This window comes from Cherax quadricarinatus, chromosome 23, assembly GCF_038502225.1.
Source record: "Cherax quadricarinatus isolate ZL_2023a chromosome 23, ASM3850222v1, whole genome shotgun sequence".
In the NCBI taxonomy this organism is placed as follows: Eukaryota; Metazoa; Arthropoda; class Malacostraca; order Decapoda; family Parastacidae; genus Cherax; species Cherax quadricarinatus.
In genome coordinates, this window is record NC_091314.1 from 1,594,122 (window position 1) to 1,618,795 (window position 24,674).

The window sequence follows — 24,674 nt, forward strand, 5'->3', positions numbered from 1 at the left end:
AGGCTGGAATATTGCTGCACACTAACAGCACCTTTCAAGGCAGGTGAAATTGCTGACCTAGAAAATGTACAGAGAACCTTCACGGCGCGCATAACGGAGATAAAACACCTCAATTACTGGGAGCGCTTGAGGTTCCTAAACCTGTATTCCCTGGAACGCAGGCGGGAGAGATACACGATTATATACACCTGGAAAATCCTAGAGGGACTAGTACCGAACTTGCACACGAAAATCACTCACTACGAAAGCAAAAGACTTGGCAGACGATGCAACATCCCCCCAATGAAAAGCAGGGGTGTCACTAGCACGTTAAGAGACCATACAATAAGTGTCAGGGGCCCGAGACTGTTCAACTGCCTCCCAGCATATATAAGGGGGATTACCAACAGACCCCTGGCAGTCTTCAAGCTGGCACTGGACAAACACCTAAAGTCGGTTCCTGACCAGCCGGGCTGTGGCTCGTACGTTGGTTTGGGTGCAGCCAGCAGTAACAGCCTGGTTGATCAGGCTCTGATCCACCAGGCGGCCTGGTCACAGACCGGGCCGCGGGGGCGTTGACCCCCGGAACTCTCTCCAGGTAAACTCCAGGTAAACACCTTTTGGCACTCTTCTTGAACTGGTTCATGCTATGACTGACTTTGACATGTGCAGGCAGTCTGTTCCATCCTTTATTGCTGTACAATAAAAGGTGTTTGAAGCCTGGCCAATGACTGTGGGTACTACAAAATTGTGCTCTCTCCCCTAGTACTGTGATTGCTTTGGTTCCCAACCTTGACAAAATTGACAGCAAGATATTCTGGACACTGTTTGTGAGCAATTTTATAAACATGATTTAGCTTCAGTTGTTTTACTCGTGTTTATAAAATTGCTTACAAACAGTGTCCAGAATATCTTGCTGTCAATTTTGTCAAGGTTGGGAACCAAAGCAATCACAGTACTAGGGGGAGAGATCACAACTTTGTAGTACCCACAGTCAGTGGCCAGGCTTCAAACACCTTTTATTGTACAGCAATAAAGGATGGAACAGACTGCCTGCACATGTCAAAGTCAGTCATAGCATGAACCAGTTCAAGAAGAGTGCCAAAAGGTGTCTGATGAATGTAGCAACAGAAAAGGAGGGGAATGATTTTTTTAACTAACACACGTGTAAATTTTACCTTATTCCTAGTAATGACCCTCTTATTGTAGATTGTCTTAATGACCCTCGTGTAGTAGATAGTCTTTTTAGTATGATAATAAGATGTTATCTTCATTATAGAATAATAATAAGACATTATAACCTTTATATTATAAGGTAAAAGGACCCCAATGGAAATAAGTCACTGACTTTTTTGGGTTATCCCAGGTTGTCCACACTTGCTGCTATGTATGATAATCTATGTAACTGTGTATACCTGAATAAACTTACTTATTCTTACCCGTTATTTCTTTTGTTCACGTATTTTGTCTAGGTCTTAAAGGCCTTCACTTCACACAAACTAGTTTTGAAGGTCATTATAATCACCCATCATAAGGGAGAGATGAGTAGGTCATTCAGTATTTATGTAACATGTATACCAACACAATAGCCAATTATAATTCATAATTATCAGCTACTTTAGACACTTAAAATGGCTATAACTACCGACTACTATTCGGCGAAATGGGCACTGGTTGACATTGTGATTTTTATTTATTATGGGAGATATTAGCACAAAATAAACATCAAGGTCGAGCATCGCGTCTGAATCACCTGAGACTGAAGGTAATCAAAGATACCCCAGACCAATGGCTAGGTAGTTACTTTAGCCTTTTAAGTAAGGTTAGGTGGATTTCATTAGGTTTATTTAGGTTTTAACTGCGAAAACGCTTAATATTTTCCACTTCATACAATTAATGGCTGGAGGAAATGTAAACCGATACACAAACTTCATAACTGATTCACTTGCAACATTCCTCACCTTCAACAGGGCGTCTCTGATGTTCACTAGACGAGTCTTTATCCTCAGTTCAACCAGTAAGTAATACTTTTCTACTGTAATGTTTACAGGTGTCTACTCCCAGTAGGTCCTAGCCAGCTCACCTGTCATGGAGCTCTCCAGGTTGACCTCCATCTTCTGAACACAAAGGTCAAACTACACCTGACTTTTCGAACCTGTTTGGTTCGAGTTGTTTCAGACTATTATAACCATAAGGTTTGGCGCTTCTTTCTGATCATAATAATAATATCATCATAAGGAAATGCTGTTATTGTTATAATCAACACTAAGCGCTAAACCAGCAGGGTAAGGAAACTAAATAGAAGGGAATTGTAAAGACTCCGAAATGGGAGACAGTCTAAGTAAGAAAGTTTATTCAGGTATACACAAATACAGTTATACAGATTGTATTATTATTATTATAATCAAAAAGAAGCGCTAAGCCACAAGGGCTATACAGCGCTGCTATACAGATTATAACTCGATCCAAGGAAGGAAATGACAAGTCCAATTCCTTTGATCAAGAGCCCGTCACCAGCACCCCAATGGAAATAAGTCACTCCGTCTGACTTTTTTGGGTTATCCTAGGTTCTCTACACATATGCTGCTATGTATGATAATTCTATGTAACTGTATTTGTGTATACCTGAATAAATTTACTTACTTACTTACTTAGTACCTCACTTGAGGGTTGAAAGACTGACTCATGTTTCACTGGAGACCAAGTCTGCTGAATCGACTATGAACTTGATGTTGTTTACCTGGAGTTTACCTGGAGAGTTTCGGGGGTCAACGCCCCCGCGGCCCGGTCTGTCTCTTATCTTGCTGGATAAATATACCCAGAGGTGTGTATATTCACCAAGGTTATATGAGTTTATCTTACTCAATATTTTAGATTATTATTATTACAATCAAGGGGGAAGCGCTAAACCCGTAGGATTATACAGCGCCTGGGGGGGATGTGGAAGGCATTCGGGCTTAATTCGGGGAACTGGAGCACAGATCCAATTCCCTAAATCAAGAACACCAACATCAAGGAACCTCCTTTGATGGGAGGCCTTGTAGTAAATCTTTTATAAATGTATCTTATTAAGAATAATTGTGACGTTGTTTTATGGTAAGAGTTAAACCCGTCTAGGAGCTTTATTTCATATAAAGGCGATTTTAATTATTTTTAATTTTAATCATGGAGAAAGCTCTAACCCCGTATGGATCATAAAGTGCCTGGGACACGAGGAAACAATCAGGATTGATTAAACTTAAGGAGGGTAGCTGTAATTATCTAGCCTCTCAAGGGATGTGCCTCTGCTGGTGAGGAGTTCTTGATCCAAGGAGCTAGATTTACCTTCCCCCTTCTTTGCATGGAACCTGAACGCCTACCCAGGCGCTATATCACTTCTACTACCATCCCAGGCAGTAAACATCAATGATAACCCAAGAAAGATAAAAAAAAAAAAAGCTAATTTCCATCGGGGTCTGCCCATAGGCTGTGCCACAGCAGTAGGCTAACGCCAACACTTAGGTACTTATTTACTGCCACTCACTCATTAGGTGAACATTCCTTTGAGCAACCATGTATCTTAAAATAAATTTATTATTATTATTGTTATAGGTAGGTGTATAAACACTTATGGCTCACCTTCAGTCTTCCTGACTACACTATCACCAACAGGTGCCTGGTATTCAGATAGTAACAGTGTTGCTGCTGCTGCTGATAAGTGTGAGAGTACATGGAAAACCACAGAACCTGGGGATACAAGTGAACAACCAGGCGCTGCTCACCCTGGGGGTGGGTCTTCTGGCCACTGGGGTTGGATTCCACCTGGGTCGCCAACTTGCCATCAGGGAACAGAATAAATATAATAACCCGTAAGTATTATTATTATGACTATGAATGCTTAGAATGTATGGGTTTTTCACTGTTAAAAGTCATACGTATACGCTACGAATACATTTTTATATCTCATGCTTTCAGGTAGAGTTTGTGATATTAGCTTGTTAAAACATAATAGTGGAGCACTGCAGAATTATTATTATTATTATAATCAAAAAGAAGCGCTAAGCCACAAGGACTATACAGCAGCACTGCAGAAGGTCTACTGGCCGATGCTATGCAGATCCAATTCACACCCAAAGTTCTCGCTTTAGTAAGTGGGAGTTTGTTCCCCCTCGATTTTTTTTGACAAGTTAAGTGTAACGTTATTGTTGCAAATAATGTACTATATTATACCGATTTTAATATTGATTCTTAAATTTATGAGAAACGCTAAGTCCAAGAAGGTTATGCAACGCTTAAAGAATAGAAGGTAATCGGGTTTATTCAGAGAGTATCTCTAATTCCTTGGATCAGAAGTCTTTTACCTGCGTCGAGGGGAGGATATCTCAAGTTCACGTAGAACGTTAGTATTTGAAACTCCAAAAGTAAGATTATAATAAAAAACGACCACCGTAGCAGCAAATCAAACTCGCACACAAGACTCTTTAAGGGGGTGAGGTGCATCGATGCTATTTTAGGGCTCTTCATCCAAGAAATTAGACATGTCTTCTCCTTCCTTAGATAAAACCTGACTACCTCCTATTTAGAAGACACTATATGGTTAATTGGTTTAACGCCTCCCCAAGATCAAAATAATCCCATTTATATGTATTTCTCCAACTTACTCTGCAGCTTCCCAAAGACAGCTTGTGATTTTGTCATTATTATTATTATTATCAAAAAGAAGCGCTAAGCCACAAGGGCTATACAGCAGTGATTTTGTCAGCTTCTTCAGCTTCTCTAGACCCCTCAAGGAAGGTTCCTTGATGTTGGTGAGGGGCTCTTGATTTAGGGAATTGGATCTGTGCTCCAGTTCCCCGAATTAAGCCTGAATGCCTTCCACATCCCCCCCAGGCGCTGTATAATCCTACAGGTTTAGCGCTTCCCCCTTGATTATGATAATAATAGACCCCTCAAGGGAGACTTCTTGATGCTGATAAGGGGCTTGTGCAGGGGCAACTCCAGGAGGAAATTAGGGATTAGCAGTTTGGTTGGAAGAGAGGGCTAGGGAGCTTGTCTTGAACCAGTGTCAATATTATTTGGGGGTTTTGGGGCCTCTTCAAGGGGGGCTCCTTGGCGTGGTGAAGAGGCTCTTGGTCTGAGGAATTAGCCCTGTCGGTCTTCTTCCTCAGACCGAACCTAATTACCCCCCATTCTCCCCTCCCCTATCCCATCCTCCCCATCCTCCCCTTTTTCCATTCCTCCTCCTCCTCCTCACCCCTCCCTTTTGCCCTTCCTCTTTTTAGCCTTCGTGATTTCTCCCACAGGCGTGCTAGTTCCTAGGTAGGGGAAAGGACACCGGGGTCGATCCCATTCCGTTGAGGTTTCTTGGCGGTGGCGTAGTTTGCCGTGGAATCTGGATTGCCTAGGGATGTCCCGATCCCTCTCCGGTATCCCGGAGTAGCTTTGGGTGTCTTTTGGGCGACGGGTGTATCTCTGGAAGCCACCTTTCGGATTCCGGGGGTGGTGGCTGAAGGAGGTATGCTTTGTGGCGGATATCCGGCCGCCCTCTCTTTTGTCCACCGAGGTAGCTCGGCAGATGTGAGGTTGCTATCCCGGATTGCTGGTTTACTGGCATGAAGGGTAGGGTATGGCACGGGTTCCATGCTGCATCTGCGCTACTAGCGGTGTCGAGTCCTCTTGGGCGCGGAGGGAGATTTCCGGCCCTTTCATTCCTCCTGGGAACTATTCCTCCCCGCTCCCCCCTTTTTTTATTCTTTTTTTTGTTTTTATTTTCTTTTCTTCTTTCTTTTTTTTTCTTAAAAACAAAAAGCAAAGGAGTAACCTAACCATGGCAGCCCTAGTCCATGAAACCACTACCCCCGGGCCCCTTCTTGATACCGCACCCCATTCTGACCCTGCCTTGTGTTTAGACCACTCTTCGGACACTCCTGATGCCCCTGTACCTCTTGCTGGTGCTGTTTCCTCACCCGCTTCAGGTACCGGGGCTTCGACTGACTCCTTCGATTTGTCTGAACTCCGCTCTCCTTTGACTATGCTTCCGGCTTCTCCCTCTACGGTACGGCAATTTTCGAATCGCCCACCCATTTCATGCCGGACCAACTCCGGTCCTACTCCTAAACGCCAACGTCAATCTCCTGATGATGCTCCGTCGTTACCTTCCCATTCTACTCGGAAACGACCGACACGTCAAGCACTCCCTCTCCAAGCTCAGTTTCGGACCACACAATGGACTAAATTCTTTACTTTAAGACCAACTTCTTCTTCTGCCTACCTTTCTGACCATAGTATTGCCAAAGCGCTCCTGCGTCATGTTGGCAGAGATATTTCATTTCACGCTCTCAAGAGCGGTACGCGCATCGTCACTGTCCAGAATGCTACCCAAGCTCATGATCTTTCTCTCCTTTCGAATATCGATACTACTCCTATCACTATTGAAAAACATCTTTCTCTCAATTCTTGTAGTGGTACTGTCATTCTGCCCCATACCATAGTCCAACAGAATTTCCAGTCATGTGGCAATGACATTTTTGAACAGCTGGAACTCCAGGATCTCCCAATCCTCAAAGTAGACACTTATGTCCTTCCTGCCCGGGGGCGGAGACGTTACCCTTGCAATGTGGCTCGTTTAACTTTTGACAGCCGAGAACTCCCGTCCTCTGTATATGTCGCGGGACATCGGTTACAAGTTCGAAAGGTGATACCTACACCGCAACAATGTAGAAATTGCTGGCGTTTTGGTCACCCAGCGAAATATTGCAGATCTATGGCCGAATGCCCAGTCTGTGGTGCCGACAACCATTCTAATACATCTTGCAGTCAACCTCCATCTTGCCTTAATTGTAATGAAGCTCACCCTTCGTACTCCCGCCGTTGCCAGGTCTACTTAAATGAACGTGAAATCCGTTGCCTCAAAGAGGCAGAAGGTCTCCCTTATGCTATGGCAGTTACTCATCTCCGCCTCCAAGGGAGACTACCCCGTGTTTCTTATTCTCGTGTTTCCAAACATCCCCCCACTTCTGGGGTCCCATCTTCTGCAGCCTCCTCTGTTGTTACCCCTCCCATAGCCATTACGGCATCTAATCCTTTTGCTGTCCTTGGCTCTGACGTCCCGACTACAACTCAGTCTGTTCTCACATCTTCGCGTCCTTCCTCACAAGCCCCAGTATCGACAAGACCTCGTACGACACCTAATACCAATCGCCCCTCTACTCAGAAGTCCAAAAAATCCACATTGCTCAAATCTTCTTTGCCCCTTCCTTCCCTTCTTCCACCTCCACACGTTACCTTTCCAGTCTCTGTACCTAGTTCTTCCCCTCTCTCTGGCTCTATTACAAGTGTGGAGATTCACCCTCCTCCTCGTACTATGCCTTCCACCCCCGTCCCCTCCCAAGTTTCTCCCTCTTCTGTCACCTCCCAGGTTTCTACCTCTTCTGTCCCCCCCCACACTTCATCTCCAGTCCCTTACACTTTTCCCTCCCCCTCTACTTTGGTACAGTCCATTACTGTCCCAATCTTTACTCACCCTCCTCCTCCTATCTCCAATATGGTTTCCCATACATCTTTGAATTCAGAAACACTTGAAGCCATTTCAGAATATATTGCAGAGACTAAACCTTCAATGGACACTGATTCACTTCCTGTTCCTTCTCTTCCCTCTCCTCCATCTTCACAACCCCATTCTTCGCAACGCTCCGTTCCTTCGCTACTTGAACATCTTCCAATGCCACCACACGTTGACTTTTCTAACCCCTCTAGTCCGTAGGTGCCTTTACCTACAGATTCCTGATATTTTCTTCATCGCCAATCATGGCCTATTTACAGTGGAATATCCGCGGCCTCAGGGGTAATCGGGGTGAGCTTCAGATGTTGCTTTCCAGGTTTTCCCCTGTTGGTGCTTGCTTACAAGAACCAAAATTACACTCGGCTGTTTTCCAACCTATCTCAGGCTATAATTTATTGTATTCTTCGGATCCTTTCTCAGATGGGACCTTTAATGAAAGTGCCCTTCTTCTACGCAATGATATTCCGTACTGTCAACTATTTGTCCATACCTCGCTGCATTACACTGCAGCCCGTATCCACTTGAATAAGTGGTTTACAATATGTTCTTTATATCTCTCTCCTTCTCGAGCATTTTCTATCCCAGACTTTGCCTTTCTTGTTTCATCCTTACCACCACCACTTCTGTTACTTGGTGATTTTAATGCCCACCATTTCCTCTGGGGGGGGTCTCATTGTGACTCACGTGGCATTCAGTTGGAGGCTTTTCTTGCCTCTCACCCCCTCCATGTTTTAAATACGGGTACTCCCACCCATTTTGATCCTCGTACTCATACTCTCTCTTGCATCGATCTATCAGTCTGCTCTTCCTCCACAGCACTAGACTTCACCTGGTCTGTTCTACCAGACTTACATGACAGCGATCATTTTCCGATCATTCTTACTTCTCCTTCCTATTCACCACCTTCCCGTAGCCCTCGCTGGCAATTTGATCGGGCAAATTGGGATCTTTACTCACACCTCACTGCTTTTAGTGAGGTTCCTTCTTCATCCTCCATTGATGAGCTCCTACACATCTTCTCGACATCAGTTTATACCACAGCTTCTCATTCTATACCCCACACCTCAGGCAGGCATTCTCAGAAGTGCGTGCCTTGGTGGTCTCCTGCTTGTGCTCGTGCAGTACGTTTGAAACGTGCTGCATGGGGCAGGTACCGGTACAATAGAACCGCTGAGAGACTTGTTGATTTTAAGCAGAAGCGTGCGATCGCTCGCCGTGTCATCCATGAAGCTAAACGCACTTGTTGGCGAGACTATGTTTCCACCATCACCTCTGCTTCTTCTATGAGTGCAGTCTGGAAAAAAGTGAGGAAATTGAGTGGTAAATACTCTCCTGACCCGGCTCCTGTTCTACGGGTCACTGGTGTTGATATAGCAAACCCTCTCGACGTTGCCATTGAACTTGGCACACATCTGGTCCGTATTTCCCGAGGGCTCCATCTATGCCCCTCGTTTCTTTCCTCAAAGTCTGCCAGAGAGTTAGTACCCTTGGACTTTTCTTCTCTCGGAGAAGAACAGTATAATGTGCCTTTTACACTTCAAGAACTGGAGGCAACGCTCTCAGCTTGCCGATCATCGGCAGCTGGGCCTGATGACATTCATATTCGTATGTTACAACATTTACATCGGTCAGCCCTTGTAGTCCTCTTACACCTCTTCAATCTTATTTGGGCACAAGGAGTTCTTCCCCAGCTGTGGAAATCTGCCATTGTTCTCCCTTTCCGCAAACCGGGTACTACAGGACATGATGCCTCCCACTATCGCCCCATCGCTCTTACAAGTGCAGTTTGCAAAGTGATGGAACGCCTCGTAAATCGACGTTTAATGTGGTATTTAGAGACTCACAACAGTCTCTCCGCTAGTCAATATGGCTTTCGTAAGGGTCGTTCTACCATAGACCCCTTACTACGCTTGGATACGTATGTTCGTAATGCCTTTGCGAATAATCACTCAGTTATTGCCATATTTTTTGACCTTGAGAAGGCATATGACACAACTTGGAGGTATAATATTTTGGCCCAGGCCCATTCCTTAGGCCTCCGAGGCAATCTACCATCCTTCCTTAAGAACTTTTTAACTGACAGACATTTCCGTGTTCGAGTCAATAATGTTCTTTCCCCGGACTTCGTCCAAGCTGAAGGTGTCCCTCAGGGATGTGTTCTAAGCACAACACTTTTTCTCCTTGCTATAAATGATTTGGCCTCTGTTCTTCCACCCAATATTTGGTCATCACTCTATGTTGATGACTTCGCTATTGCTTGTGCAGGCGCTGACTGTCACCTTATTGCAGTTTCTCTCCAGCATGCGGTCGACCGTGTTTCCACTTGGGCCACCACACATGGGTTTAAATTTTCAAGTACCAAAACTCACCAAATTACTTTCACTAGACGCTCTGTTATCTCCGATCATCCTTTGTATCTCTATGGCTCCCGTATCCCCGAACGTGATACAGTCAGGTTTCTAGGCCTTCTCTTTGACCGTCGGTTAACCTGGAAACCTCACATTACCTCTCTGAAGGCAACTTGTCACAGCCGGCTAAACCTTCTTAAAACCCTTGCTCATCTTTCCTGGGGAGCTGATCGTCGAACTCTGCTTCGCCTACATTCAGCCCTCGTTTTATCGAAACTCGATTATGGTGACCAGATTTATTCCGCGGCCTCTCCTGCTACTCTCTCTAGCCTTAACTCTATCCATCACCAAGGCTTACGTTTGTGCCTTGGTGCTTTTCGCTCTTCCCCTGTTGAGAGCCTCTATACAGAAGCAAATGTTCCATCCTTGTCTGATCGCCGTGATGCCCATTGCCTTCGTTACTATGTACGCTCTCACGATCTACACAATCCTTCCATTTATAGAATGGTCACCGATATTAGTAGACATTCTTTATTCGTTCGCCGCCCCTGTTTGCTCCGTCCCTTTTCTCTTCGCCTACTTTCACTCTTGTCTTCCCTTCAGTTACCACCTTTATATGTTCATGTAGCATCTCACTTTTCCCTACCCCCCTGGGAAGTTCCAGCTGTTCGGGTCTGTTCTTTCTCACTCCCTTGCTCGAAAGCTCAACTGCCTACGGTGGCTTCCCGCTCTCTTTTTCTTGATCACTTCCACTCTCATTCTCATGCCACCGCTGTGTACACAGATGGCTCTAAGTCTTCAGACGGCGTCGGATTCGCAGCAGTGTTTCCGGACAGCGTCGTACGAGGGCATTTACTATCTTCAGCTAGCATTTTTACTGCTGAACTGTATGCCATTCTTGCAGCACTTATTCGTATCGCATCTATGCCTGTGTCATCATTTGTAGTAGTCTCAGACTCCCTTAGTGCTCTACAGGCTATACGAAAATTTGATACATCTCATCCCCTAGTTCTCCGTATCCAACTTTGGCTACGCCGTATCTCTACCAAACATAAAGATATTGTTTTTTGTTGGGTCCCTGGTCATGTCGACGTACAGGGCAATGAACAGGCAGACACTGCTGCGCGGTCAGCAGTATATGACCTACCAATTTCCTATCGAGGTGTTCCATTTCTAGACTATTTTGCTGCAATAGCTACCCACCTTCGCACCCGTTGGCAACAACGTTGGTCAACTCTGCTCGGTAACAAACTTCATTCTATTAAACCGAGCATAGGTTACTGGCCGTCTTCTTGTCATCAGTGCCGAGGTTGGGAGACCACTCTCTCCCGCCTTCGCATTGGCCACACTCGTCTTACTCATGGGTATCTCATGGAGAGGCACCCTGTTCCTCTCTGTGAGCAGTGTCAAGTTCCAGTATCGATTAGCCACATTCTGTTAGACTGCCCTCTCTATCAACGAGCACGCAGAATTTACCTCCAACGTCGTCTTCGTTCTCCTACTCTCTCTTTACCTTCCCTTCTTGCTGATGGACCCTCCTTTAATCCTGACTCTCTCATTGACTTCTTGACAACGACTGATTTACTCCACAAACTCTGATGATACTTTTCACACTCCCCTCAGCCCTTTCTGGTTCAGTCTCTTGCTGCCCTTTACCCTTTCACCATCCACTGCCCCGCTGTTATCCGTAACCTGTTGCTCATCCATCTCCCTTTTGCCACCTGATGCCCTCGCTTCCTTCCTGCCCTGCAGCGCTGTATAGTCCTTGTGGCTTAGCGCTTCTTTTTGATTATAATAATAATAATCTGGGTCTGTTGGTAATCCCCCTTATGTGTGCTGGGAGGCAGTTGAACAGTCTCGGGCCCCTGACACTTATTGTATGGTCTCTTAACGTGCTAGTGACACCCCTGCTTTTCATTGGGGGGATGGTGCATCGTCTGCCAAGTCTTTTGCTTTCGTAGTGGGTGATTTTCGTGTGCAAGTTCGGTACTAGTCCCTCTAGGATTTTCCAGGTGTATATAATCATGTATCTCTCCCTCCTGCGTTCCAGGGAATACAGGTTTAGGAACCTCAAGCGCTCCCAATAATTGAGGTGTTTTATCTCCGTTATGCGCGCCGTGAAAGTTCTCTGTACATTTTCTAGGTCGGCAATTTCACCTGCCTTGAAAGGTGCTGTTAGTGTGCAGCAATATTCCAGCCTAGATAGAACAAGTGACCTGAAGAGTGTCATCATGGGCTTGGCCTCCCTAGTTTTGAAGGTTCTCATTATCCATCCTGTCATTTTTCTAGCAGATGCTTAGCACTCTCCTATGTAATACTAAGTCATATACAACTTTATTGCCAAACCAGTCCTGTATTCTTTTTCAAGCAATAATGAACTTTTATTTCCTGCATCCACAAGTAACCTTGCAAATCAATCCAGTATTACACTCAGAGGCCAGTGTATTAGGTACACCCTTCTAGTACTGGGTAGGAACCCTTTTCCCTTTTCTCCCAGAACAGCCTTTGTGGCATAGATTCAACAAGGTGCTGGCAACATTCCTTAGAAATCCTGGTTCATGCTGATGTGATAGCATCAGGTAATTGCTTCAGATTTTGTTGGCTGCACATTCATGCTGTGAATCTTCCATTCCACCACATCCCAAAGGTTTATATCAAATTCGGACCCTACCACCCACTTGTCATAGCAGAAATTGCAGTTCATTAAACCAAGCAACATTTTTCCAATCATCAATTGTCTAGTGTTGGTAAGCCTGTGCTCACTGTAGCCTCAGTTTCCTGTACTTAGCTGACAGGAGTGGAATGTGGTATGGTCATCTGTTGTAGCCCCTCCACATCAAGGTTGTGCATTCAGAGATGCTTTTTGCATACTACTGTCCTAATGCATGGTTATTGGGGTTACCATCACCTTCCAGTGAGATTAAACCAGTCTGGTTATTCTCCTCTGATGTCTCTCATTAACAAGGCTTTTTGTCCATAGAACTGTTTTTTACACTATTTTCTATAAACTCCAGATTTATGTGTGAAAATCCCATGAGATCACCAGTTTCTGAGATACTCAAACCACCCCGTCTGGCACCAACAATCATTCCATGGTCAGAATCACTTATATCACATTTTTCCCCATTCTGATGTTAGATTTGAACAACTGAACTTCTTTACCATATCAGCTGAGGTACTGCCACATGATTGGCTGATTAAATACTGTTTGCATTAGCATAGAAGTGTACTTGATAAAGTGGCCACTGAGTGTGTATTCACATTCTTCATATGTTAACTATGGGATCAATGTTTCCGTTCCTCCTCAGAAACTACATCAGATATCAACAACCATTCTATGGGTTCCGCCGTCGCCGTCAAGCTCATTCTGAGAACGAACTGGAGCCTCTGATGGAGCAGCTCTTCCAAAAGGTGCTGCAGGAGGATGTGGCAAGGTGCAGTCTACAGCTAACTTGTGTTGTGGGCAGCATACCTCCTTCCAGCCTCATGGGCTATGCCAAAAATCTTTATATCATTCTCAGGTAATTTGTATCGATGTTTTACATTTATTTAAACAGGACACTTGGTATTGTGCACAGAAAGTGATCTTTGTATATTGTACAGACAATGACACAGCTCATTTGTGTGTCTACTTATTCTGATCAAACAGTATAAGGTCTGGTCACAAACTGGATAGAACAACCTTTGCCAGGTTGTTGTCCATCCCTCCTAGGCCTCAATCCCACTTTCTCTCTTTAGCTGGATTATTATAATATACATGAGGAAGCACTAAACCCATAGGGATCATACTGTACCTGGAAAAGGGGAGGCAGTCCAGTTTGATCCAAGGAAGGGAAGAATAGATCCAATTCCTTGAACCAAAAACATCAAGATACCTCCCTATCTCATGAGAGGACATGTGAAACCTGACCTTATTATGGTCAGGTTTCACATGTCCTTGATGCTCTCGATTTAAGGAACTTCTGTTCTCCCCGATATCTTTAAAAATGCCATCTTACTGTTAAAAAAATTAACTCATAGACAGAATACAGTACATATACTATTTCTTCTGACATATTATTCCCAGCAGCTTGGTACCTGGAAGGACTGTGGATACCACCAAGGAGTGGAGTGGTCTAAAGGCTTTCCAGGTGGCACTGAAGAAAGGTCGTGATGGTGGTGATTGTCACCAGCTCTTTCCCCACTGCCAAACTTCTTCTACCCAACTCCTTCAGCAGTTTCAGAATACAAAAATTGTCCACGGTGTGTGAAGAACACATCCATTAATCACATGCCTGATGGCAGCAGTTATATATCTTATTTTCTAAAAGGTTTCTCAAATATGATCTTCTACCATTAAAAGAAATATGTACAGGCAGGCCCTGTTTATACAGCAGGTTAGGTTCTGGGCTACCACTGTAATCAAAAATTGCTGTTAAGTGAAACTTAGCCTTTTTATCACTTTCAAATGCATATAAAAGCCTGATAACATGTTTATGTTATCATATATTAAGTGAGCACTAGAGCTAGGCCTAAAAAATGCATATACAGTAACTCATTACTTAATTTAAAATATTTTTGTTCTTAACTTGTAGTGAGTGATGAATACATTTAGTCTCAATTAATGAAGAATGGGCATATTTGAAAACTGTTATACTGTACTGTATTAGTGAAATGCCATAAAGCGAAGTGCTGTAAAGCGGGTCCCTCCTGTAGTCCTCATCTCTCTTTAAGGCCTCGTGAAGTAATGTAACTAGTGGTGTACCACAATCAAGGATCAGTGTTTGTAACTAGTGGTGTACCACAATCAAGGATCAGTGTTTGTAACTAGTGGTGTACCACAATCAAGGATCAGTGTTTGTAACTAGTGGTGTACCACAATCAAGGATCAGTGTTTGTAACTAGTGGTGTACCGCAATCAAGGATCAGTGATTGCTCTAATAATATTTCCAATATATATAAATGACTTGCCAAAAGGAATTTAGAACTAAACCTACATAAACATTTTGCAGATGCAAAAGTCTTACGCAGACTAAGCAGTAAAAATAAACGCAGACTAAGCAGTAAAAATAATTGAGTATTTCTATAAGACCTGGATAGATTAAGCAAGACACTGGTGCTTTGTGTTAGAAATGAAAACAAGCCTTACAGAATGTAACTGATGCAATCAAATGATAAAGGCATTAAACAAAGAAAGGGACCTAAGAGCCACTGTTAATAACACTATCACTGAAAAATCCCCAGATGAAATAGAAACTTCCATACAAAAGTAGCTAAATTTAAAGCAGCCTTCAGATATACTACTTTATAGATGGGAAAACACTGGTAAGCTGTTCACAGCATACATTAGACCAGAATTTAAACATGCAGGTGTGATATTGTGCCCATGGCTTCTTTAAGAAATGTGAACAAGCTAAAAAAAAATTCAGAGGTGAGCTACAAAATGGCTCTGAGCTAAAAAATATACGAGCTTGAGAAAAGGTTAAAGAAATTGGATGTGCCATCTTTGACTGATAGGAGGAAATTTAATATCCACATTCAAGATTGTAAGAGGATACAAAAGAATAGACAAGAGACTTCTTAATACTGTTGTAACTATAAGCTACCATAAGGAAGAAGAGCTGCCAAAAGGGTAGCATATATTGCTTGAAATGTTTTCTTTGCAGAATGATAGAACAAAGGAAAAGTTAACAAGAGGTAGTGAGTGCTACAACCATTGGAAATTTTTATAATATACTAAATGCTGAAGATGAAGCACCACAAGCATAGCTCTGCTCCAGTAGTTACAAATAAGTGATCACATTAACATTTTAAAGGGTAACAAGTAGCATTGTGTCACCAGCTAAAAATGCTACTTTATAAGCATAAAGCATAATTTGCAGTGAAATTTCTTAGTACATGTACTTATTATGCTTATTTTCCACTTACTAATTAATTTCGATGTGAGTTACAAATTTCCAAAATACCAAAGATAACAGAGTATATTTAGTGTCAATGATATATGTGTGTATTAGTAATATTTTAATAAATTTGACTTAAAACTGGAAGCCTTTATCAACCTAACTGTACAGTGACAGAGATCTAGAAAGTAATAATGAAGGTGAAATGAGGTGAAGACTGAATATTTTGTGGTCAACACTGATTGCATCTGAACATTTTCGATAACCAGAGACTCACTCTTGGAAAATATGATTTTCAGAAAGAATTCATATCAGCCATTTTAGCAGTTTAATATTGTATGTATTGTATGACAGCTTTAGAGTAAAACATTTTATATGTATGATATTCACTGAAAGATGTTCTAGAAATGTTTTAAAATGCTATACATATATGTTTAATTTTTCTTTTAATGGCATAATGTATTATTAAAACCTGTAATTCAAGTTCAAAATGGCCATAATGATATGACGTAAAATACTAGCATTATGGCCAAGAAATTCTTAACTTATAAAAATTTCTCTAGCTAAGCACTTGACCATCTAGATACTCTCTCCAGGTATACATAACAGCCAATTAAGACCCAGGTATCTACCGCTAAGTGAATAGGGGCAGCAGGCATTAACAGATTTGTCCACATCTCTTCATGCTTGGAATTCTAATCAGGGATTTTTTCACTTTTGAGCTACCTACACCAACCACTGTGCTACATTCAACTATATCACTCTTTTTCATTATTGAAAAAAGAACAATTTAAATGCTAATGGTTTATATTTAAGTAGAGCAAAAATGTTTTTGTCATTGCAATTAATTTTAAACATCAAAAAGCTGAATAAAGAATAGTAAAAACTGACTTGGTTTAGAAAATGTTAAAAACCTGATCATTGTTTAGTAAGACTGATGTGTGTTCTGTACAGTAAGTACAATGTTGATCCTAGCATTTACAGTGTTTATTAATACACAGTAAAGCTGTATAGCCCTTGTGCCCTTGTGCTTCTTTTTGATAATAATAATAATACACAGTAAATGAAAAATATAGTACATATACATTTGACCATTTCCCAGAATGTGACACAACAGTTCACCTGCTGCTAGGTGTAGAGGGTACATTTTTTACCTGCATTTACTATCTGTGGTGAGGGAGACAAGATTAACTTATTTTCAAAGACTTTGTAAATGGTCCAAATTGGACCAAAACGTTGTCGTAAGTTCCTCTCTCCTGTGGGCAAGCTATTTGTGTATTGTTCCAGTCATGGTATTGTGCCTTTTGTTCTTTACCTTATTTTTCCTAATGAGTTTTGAGGTGAACCTTGAACTGTAGCAGTGTGCCTTGGACAGATTTAGCAGGTAGACAGTGCCATAATTTTATTACTCTCACAAGACATTCCAACTTTGTCCTTCATTGTTGTTTAAACAATCTATGGAAAATTTTATAAAGGGGTTACCTGAATGTACCTCAACATTACATTCATACATGTAATCTCACTGGGAGGCGACAACCATATATTGTTTACAGTAGTTACCCCGTGTAGACATGTGAGAAAACTTAGCCACCCCTGGTCACTGCAGGTGGCTCCTTCGACCTCACAATCTTACTGATATCTATCCGAGACCACTATGAAGTGGATAGCACCCACAAGTATAGCGCTACTAATTAATTGTGGACTGTATAGATTATTGATTTGACTGAAGGAAAAAGGGAGGGGGGGGGGGTAGACTACACACATATATATCCATCAATGAAAAACATTTGTTTATAATACCACCACTTACCAGATTTCTCCGGTGGTCACTTGATATAGCTGGATCACCCACAACCCATCAAATTACAACATACCTAACTGGCCTGTATCAATTTGCTATAATTAGAAAGGTTACATAACTGTGGGTGATTGATGCTCCTTATTTCCTCCATCCACCATCTCATTTCGATGTCCTGCTACACCGATACGGTTCTTATTCCAGCAAGACGAGGTATCCATTGGTTGGTCCCGCTTTAGAAGTTGTGATTCCATAAAACTCCACTATCCTCGGGACGGGAACGACGAGGTTAACATGTGCTCACTCACTCGGGGTATAGCGGCTCATATCATTTAAATGATTCCTTAATTTAGTGTCATTATCACTGATTACTTCACAACCCACCATACGGTTTAACCTCTCATAACTATTATACATATTAGAGGTCACTCCATTAAGATCTGAGACCGATGAGTGATTATTAAATCATGGGTATTTTTCCCTGAACACTCCATGGTGTCGTGCTATTTCCCCCCGGTGTCTACCATTATTCACTAATTTTACCACTTTATTACAGTGGTCCCATAAATCACGTTCCCTCACTCTTCACCAGGAACAGTTACGACACTTCCTATTATGAAGTGAGGCCTATATTAATCCTTAGGAAGCCGTGGACGCCAATTTCCTGGTCCCATTTTTTCCCAGCCTCTTAACTCCATTCAAAACACTCCCGCCTCCTGCCGACCTCTCCTCTGCCCATCAGCGCAGGCACAAAGGTTCCCTGTTGGTTCTCTTCTTTAAAATACATTTTACAGCCATAGTAATGCATTAATCATGTATACGTATTTACATTATAAAAAATATACAGCATAATTTTGGGAAATTATTTTCCACACTGCGGCCGGGCGGAGGTCATTGTTAGACAACTTTAATAATGTGGAGTACAATTTTCCCATCTTCACTGGCCACCTGGCTTGGGAACTCCAACATTGGTATTTACATAATTTCCAATTAATCCTTTCCACCTGTTAACTCCTCAGGTAGGACTCCATCCAAAGCACACTCAAGCTTCAATGCTTCTTGTATTAACAATTTCCCTCTTATTGTAAGGTGTGACACTAAGCCTATACTCTCTGGGTTAATTTATTGGGCATACTGGAATTATTAGACCTTAACAATAACAAGTCTCTCTCAGTATTCCAAGTCAGCCCAAGTATATTACTGCATATAGGCACTTCAACTCCAGGGCTATCCTTATTTATTGATCCCTCAAAATGAACTAATTACTGTTCCATTCCCTCAGGGACACCCTTGCACCTTGCATTATTTCATTAACCCCTTCATATATCCTCATTAGTTCCTCTTCAGTTGACGTCACACCCCGGAAATTGTCCACATAAGATTATTTACCCAATTACTTCGTTCAGTGGACCACCTGTGTACTTAAGGTGTGCATTTATCGTTGCCTGAAGTAGGAACAATTTATTATTTAACTGCTGATTAATTATATCATTATAAGCAGTCAACAATTCTGGTGTCTTGCTCAGTTCGCAGAGCTGGGCCCCTTAACTGTCCATACGCCATCCTATAATTAGTAGGTAATTCTGGACGGTTCAGCTTCCACGGAAGTCGCACCCAGTAATGTCCAGATTCAAATTTAACATCCTTCAGGTATTGTTCCTGAGTAAAGGAATCATTTGGACTTTCCTCATTTATATTAATCCCTATGCTGTCCAGCTCCCACAAATTAGACTGGTTCAACATCATCCTCGATAGAATAATACTTGTACTGGGTTGACCTTTTATGAGTAAGACACCGTGACTGTATTCACTACTTCTAGTCATTATTACTAGGCGGTAGTCTGCCATATATTACATGGCCCGTACCAGTGTTGAGGAGAGTGACGCCGCATAGTTTTGGATTTACGCCCTTTATCCTGAATTATTACATCCAACACTGGCAAGGCTACCTCAGCTAGGCCATCATTATTGCCATTAGCTGCAACCTTTACATCAGTCACTATAGTGTAAGGGTTATTAACATTATCATTATTATCACTATTATTATAAGAATTACATACACCACACCAATGTGTGGTGTGAATATAATGCAGAGAATTCGTAGTTTGGAAGTTAGGAGGAGGTGCGGGATTACCAAAACTGTTGTCCAGAGGGCTGAGGAAGGGTTGTTGAGGTGGTTCAGATATGTAGAGAGTATGGAGCGAAACAGAATGGTTTCAAGAGTGTATCAGTCTGTAGTGGAAGGAAGGCGGGGTAGGGGTCGGCCTAGGAAAGGTTGAAGGGAGGGGGTAAAGGAGGTTTTGTGTGCGAGGGGCTTGGACTTCCAGCAGGCATGCGTGAGCGCGTTTGATAGGAGTGAATGGAGACAAATGGTTTTTAATACTTGACGTGCTGTTGGAGTGTGAGCAAAGTAACATTTATGATGAAGGGGTTCAGGGAAACCAGCAGGCCGGACTTGAGTCCTGGAGATGGGAAGTACAGTGCCTGCACTCTGAAGGAGGGGTGTTAATGTTGCAGTTTAAAAACTGTAGTGTAAAGCACCCTTCTGGCAAGACAGTGATGGAGTGAATGATGGTGAAAGTTTTTCTTTTTCGGGCCACCCTGCCTTGGTGGGAATCGGCCAGTGTGATAATAAAAAAAAATACATACAACCCTGCAACATAATTATAAGGTGTCTTCCCTTGTTGCATTGATAGCAATTGTTCAATTTGCAATGACAGTCCTTAACATTATGATTGCCTAGACATCTGATACATCTGTCAAGTTCTTCCATTCTTTCCACTTTAACATTATTTTTTTTTTTATTATTATCACACTGGCCGATTCCCACCAAGGCAGGGTGGCCCGAAAAAGAAAAACTTTCACCATCATTCACTCCATCACTGTCTTGCCAGAAGGGTGCTTTACACTACAGTTTTTAAACTGCAACATTAACACCCCTCCTTCAGAGTGCAGGCACTGTACTTCCCATCTCCAGGACTCAAGTCCGGCCTGCCGGTTTCCCTGAATCCCTTCATAAATGTTACTTTGCTCACACTCCAACAGCACGTCAAGTATTAAAAACCATTTGTCTCCATTCACTCCTATCAAACACGCTCACGCATGCCTGCTGGAAGTCCAAGCCCCTCGCACACAAAACCTCCTTTACCCCCTCCCTCCAACCCTTTCTAGGCCGACCCCTACCCCGCCTTCCTTCCACTACAGACTGATACACTCTTGAAGTTATTCTGTTTCGCTCCATTCTCTCTACATGTCCGAACCACCTCAACAACCCTTCCTCAGCCCTCTGGACAACAGTTTTGGTAATCCTGCACCTCCTCCTAACTTCCAAACTACGAATTCTCTGCATTATATTCACACCACACATTGCCCTCAGACATGACATCTCCACTGCCTCCAGCCTTCTCCTCGCTGCAACATTCATCACCCATGCTTCACACCCATATAAGAGCGTTGGTAAAACTATACTCTCATACATTCCCCTCTTTGCCTCCAAGGACAAAGTTCTCTGTCTCCACAGACTCCTAAGTGCACCACTCACTCTTTTTCCCTCATCAATTCTATGATTCACCTCATCTTTCATAGACCCATCCGCTGACACGTCCACTTTAACATCCCATGAATTATAGGCATTACAATTCTTAGTGAAATGAGTACCCTTGCAGAAGAGACAGTCTCTCTCTTCCTTGCCTGACCTCTTTTCAGCTGGGTTACCCTTACTGAGGTACTTATTCCTCTTACCTTGATGTGAGGAACCACTATTACTGACTCCTGTCACTTGATATGTGCCTATGTAACCCTTAATTATGATTATTACCACTAGGATTATTTTTCCCTTTTGAGACTTGACAGATACCTCAGAGTCATTATGTGTTATATCCTTACAACTGTTTGGCTGACTGGTCTGCAATTGAACAATTAATTCTTGCCGACCTAGTCTGATTTCCTCCAGGCCGTACTCTGGAGGTTTTGGCAAACACATCTTTTGCCAATTTCCTGGTCCCATTTTTTCCCGGCCTCTTAACTCCATTCAAAACACTCCCGCTTCCTGCCGACCTCTCCTCTGCCCATCAGCGCAGGCACAGAGGTTCCCTGTTGGTTCTCTTCTTTAAAATACACTTTACAGCAATAGTAATGCATTAATCATGTATATTTACATTATAAAAAAAATACTAAAAATATTTTTTATAATCACACTGGCCGATTCCCACCAAGGCAGGGTGGCCCGAAAAAGAAAAACTTTCACCATCATTCACTCCATCACTGTCTTGCCAGAAGGGTGCTTTACACTACAGTTTTTAAACTGCAACATTAACACCCCTCCTTCAGAGTGCAGGCACTGTACTTCCCATCTCCAGGACGCAAGTCCGGCCTGCCGGTTTCCCTGAACCCCTTCATCATAAATGTTACTTTGCTCACACTCCAACAGCACGTCAAGTATTAAAAACCATTTGTCTCCATTCACTCCTATCAAACACGCTCACATATGCCTGCTGGAAGTCCAAGCCCCTCGCACACAAAACCTCCTTTACCCCCTTCCTCCAACCTTTCCTAGGCCGATCCCTACCCCGCCTTCCTTCCACTACAGACTGATACACTCTTGAAGTCGCTCTGATTCGCTCCATTCTCTACATGTCCGAACCACCTCAACAACCCTTCCTCAGCCCTCTGGACAAGTTTTGGTAATCCCGCACCTCCTCCTAACTTCTCTGCATTATATTCACACCACACATTTTCCTCAGACATGACATCTCCACTGCCTCCAGCCTTCTCCTCGCTGCAACATTCATCACCCATGCTTCACACCCATATAAGAGCGTTGGTAAAACTATACTCTCATACATTCCCCTCTTTGCCTCCAAGGACAAAGTTCTTTGTCTCCACAGACTCCTAAGTGCACCACTCACCCTTTTCCCCTCATCAATTCTATGATTCACCTCATCTTTCATAGACCCATCCGCTGACACGTCCACTCCCAAATATCTGAATACATTCACCTCCTCCATACACTCTCCCTCCAATCTGATATCCAATCTTTCATCACCTAATCTTTTTGTTATCCTCATAACCTTACTCTTTCCTGTATTCACTTTTAATTTTCTTCTTTTACACACCCTACCAAATTCATCCACCAATCTCTGCAACTTCTCTTCAGAATCTCCCAAGAGCACAGTGTCATCAGCAAAGAGCAACTGTGACAACTCCCACTTTATGTGTGATTCTTTATCTTTTAACTCCACGCCTCTTGCCAAGACCCTCGCATTTACTTCTCTTACAACCCCATCTATAAATATATTAAGCAACCACGGTGACATCACACATCCTTGTCTAAGGCCTACTTTTACTGGGAAATAATTTCCCTTTCCTACATACTCTAACTTGAGCCTCACTATCCTCGTAAAAACTCTTCACTGCTTTCAGTAACCTACCTCCTACACCATACACCTGCAACATTTGCCACATTGCCCCCCCTATCCACCCTGTCATATGCCTTTTCCAAATCCATAAATGCCACAAAGACCTCTTAAGCCTTATCTAAATACTGTTCACTTATATGTTTCACTGTAAACACCTGGTCCACACACCCCCTACCTTTCCTAAAGCCTCCTTGTTCATCTGCTATCCTATTCTCTGTCTTACTCTTAATTCTTTCAATAATAACTCTACCATACACTTTACCAGGTATACTCAACAGACTTATCCCCCTATAATTTTTGCACTCTCTTTTGTCCCCTTTGCCTTTATACAAAGGAACTATGCATGCTCTCTGCCAATCCCTAGGTACCTTACCCTCTTCCATACATTTATTAAATAATTGCACCAACCACTCCAAAACTATATCCCCACCTGTTTTTAACATTTCCATCTTTATCCCATCAATCCCAGCTGCCTTACCCCCTTTCATTTTACCTACTGCCTCACGAACATCCCCCACACTCACAACTGGCTCTTCCTCACTCCTACAAGATGTTATTCCTCCTTGCCCTATACACGAAATCACGGCTTCCCTATCTTCATCAACATTTAACAATTCCTCAAAATATTCCCTCCATCTTCCCAATACCTCTAACTCTCCATTTAATAACTTTCCTCTCCTATTTTTAACTGGCAAATCCATTTGTTCTCTAGGCTTCCTTAACTTGTTAATCTCACTCCAAAACTCTTTCTTATTTTCAACAAAATTTGTTGATAACATCTCACCCACTCTCTCATTAACTCTCTTTTTACATTGCTTCACCACTTTCTTAACCTCTCTCTTTTTCTCCATATGCTCTTCCCTCCTTGCATCACTTCTACTTTGTAAAAACTTCTCATATGCTAACTTTTTCTCCCTTACTACTCTCTTACATCATTCCACCAATTGCTCCTCTTCCCTCCCACACCCACTTTCCTGTAACCACAAACTTCTGCTGAACACTCTAACACTACATTTTTAAACCTACCCCATTGCCTATGCTCTCATTAGCCCATCTATATACAGCATAATTTTGGGAAATTATTTTCCACAATGAGTTTTGAGGTGAACCTTGAACTGTAGCAGTGTGCCTTGGACAGATTTAACAGGTAGACAGTGCTGTAATTTTATTACTCTCACAAGACATTCCAACTTTGTCCTTCATTGTTGTTTAAACAATCTTCTAGTTTCATGTAATTTAACTGTACAGTGTATCATGCTAGACTCCCTGAAGCACTGTTGGTGGATAGGGAGTACATTATTTAACTTTTACACTATCAGGCTTGTTATGCACTGTACGTTATTAAAACCTAATTACCTCCCATTTCCCAGGCCCTGTATGACCCTTTCATGTTTAGGGCTTCCCTAAACCTGTCTATGATCTGACTTACCATATTACCTATGAAGATTTTTACTTCAAGAAAGCTGCTTGCTGTACTTAATATCTTTCTATAAATCTTCATATCATCTGCTAATGTTTGTGGCTTGCAGAATTTTTTATTAATTTTTTTTTCAACAAACTGGCCATATCCCACCAAGGCAGGGTGACCTAAAAAGAAAAAGGAAAGTTTCTCTTTTTAAATTTAGTAATGTATACAAGAGAAGGGGTTACTAGCCTCTTGCTCCCAGCATATTAATCGCTTCTTACGACACACATGGTTTACAGAGATTATTA

The 24,674-nt window shown here is 42.5% G+C and overlaps 1 protein-coding gene and 1 long non-coding RNA gene across 4 annotated transcripts in view; one reads left to right on the forward strand and one right to left on the reverse strand.

Annotated features, from left to right (window-relative positions):
- LOC138853112 (uncharacterized) overlaps positions 1 to 2,118 on the reverse strand; it is a 66,263-nt gene extending 64,145 nt beyond the window's left edge. Inside the window, exon 1 of one of the 2 annotated variants that reach the window (XR_011392345.1) lies at positions 2,063 to 2,118. This is a non-coding gene — a long non-coding RNA (uncharacterized lncRNA). Of the gene's footprint in view, positions 1 to 1,940 lie in introns of both variants that reach the window. The other variant, XR_011392344.1, reaches the window with a different exon arrangement.
- The window catches only part of LOC128685800 (uncharacterized), a 32,801-nt gene extending 16,168 nt beyond the window's left edge, over positions 1 to 16,633 (forward strand). Inside the window, exons 2-4 of one of the 2 annotated variants that reach the window (XM_053772456.2) lie at positions 3,631 to 3,827; positions 13,176 to 13,388; positions 13,934 to 16,633. In XM_053772456.2, the coding sequence (XP_053628431.1) occupies positions 3,631 to 3,827; positions 13,176 to 13,388; positions 13,934 to 14,117 (594 nt within the window). In that variant the 3' untranslated portion in view covers positions 14,118 to 16,633. The remainder of the gene's footprint in view (positions 1 to 3,630; positions 3,828 to 13,175; positions 13,389 to 13,933) is intronic. The other variant, XM_053772457.2, reaches the window with a different exon arrangement.
- The last annotated feature ends 8,041 nt before the right edge of the window (positions 16,634 to 24,674 follow it).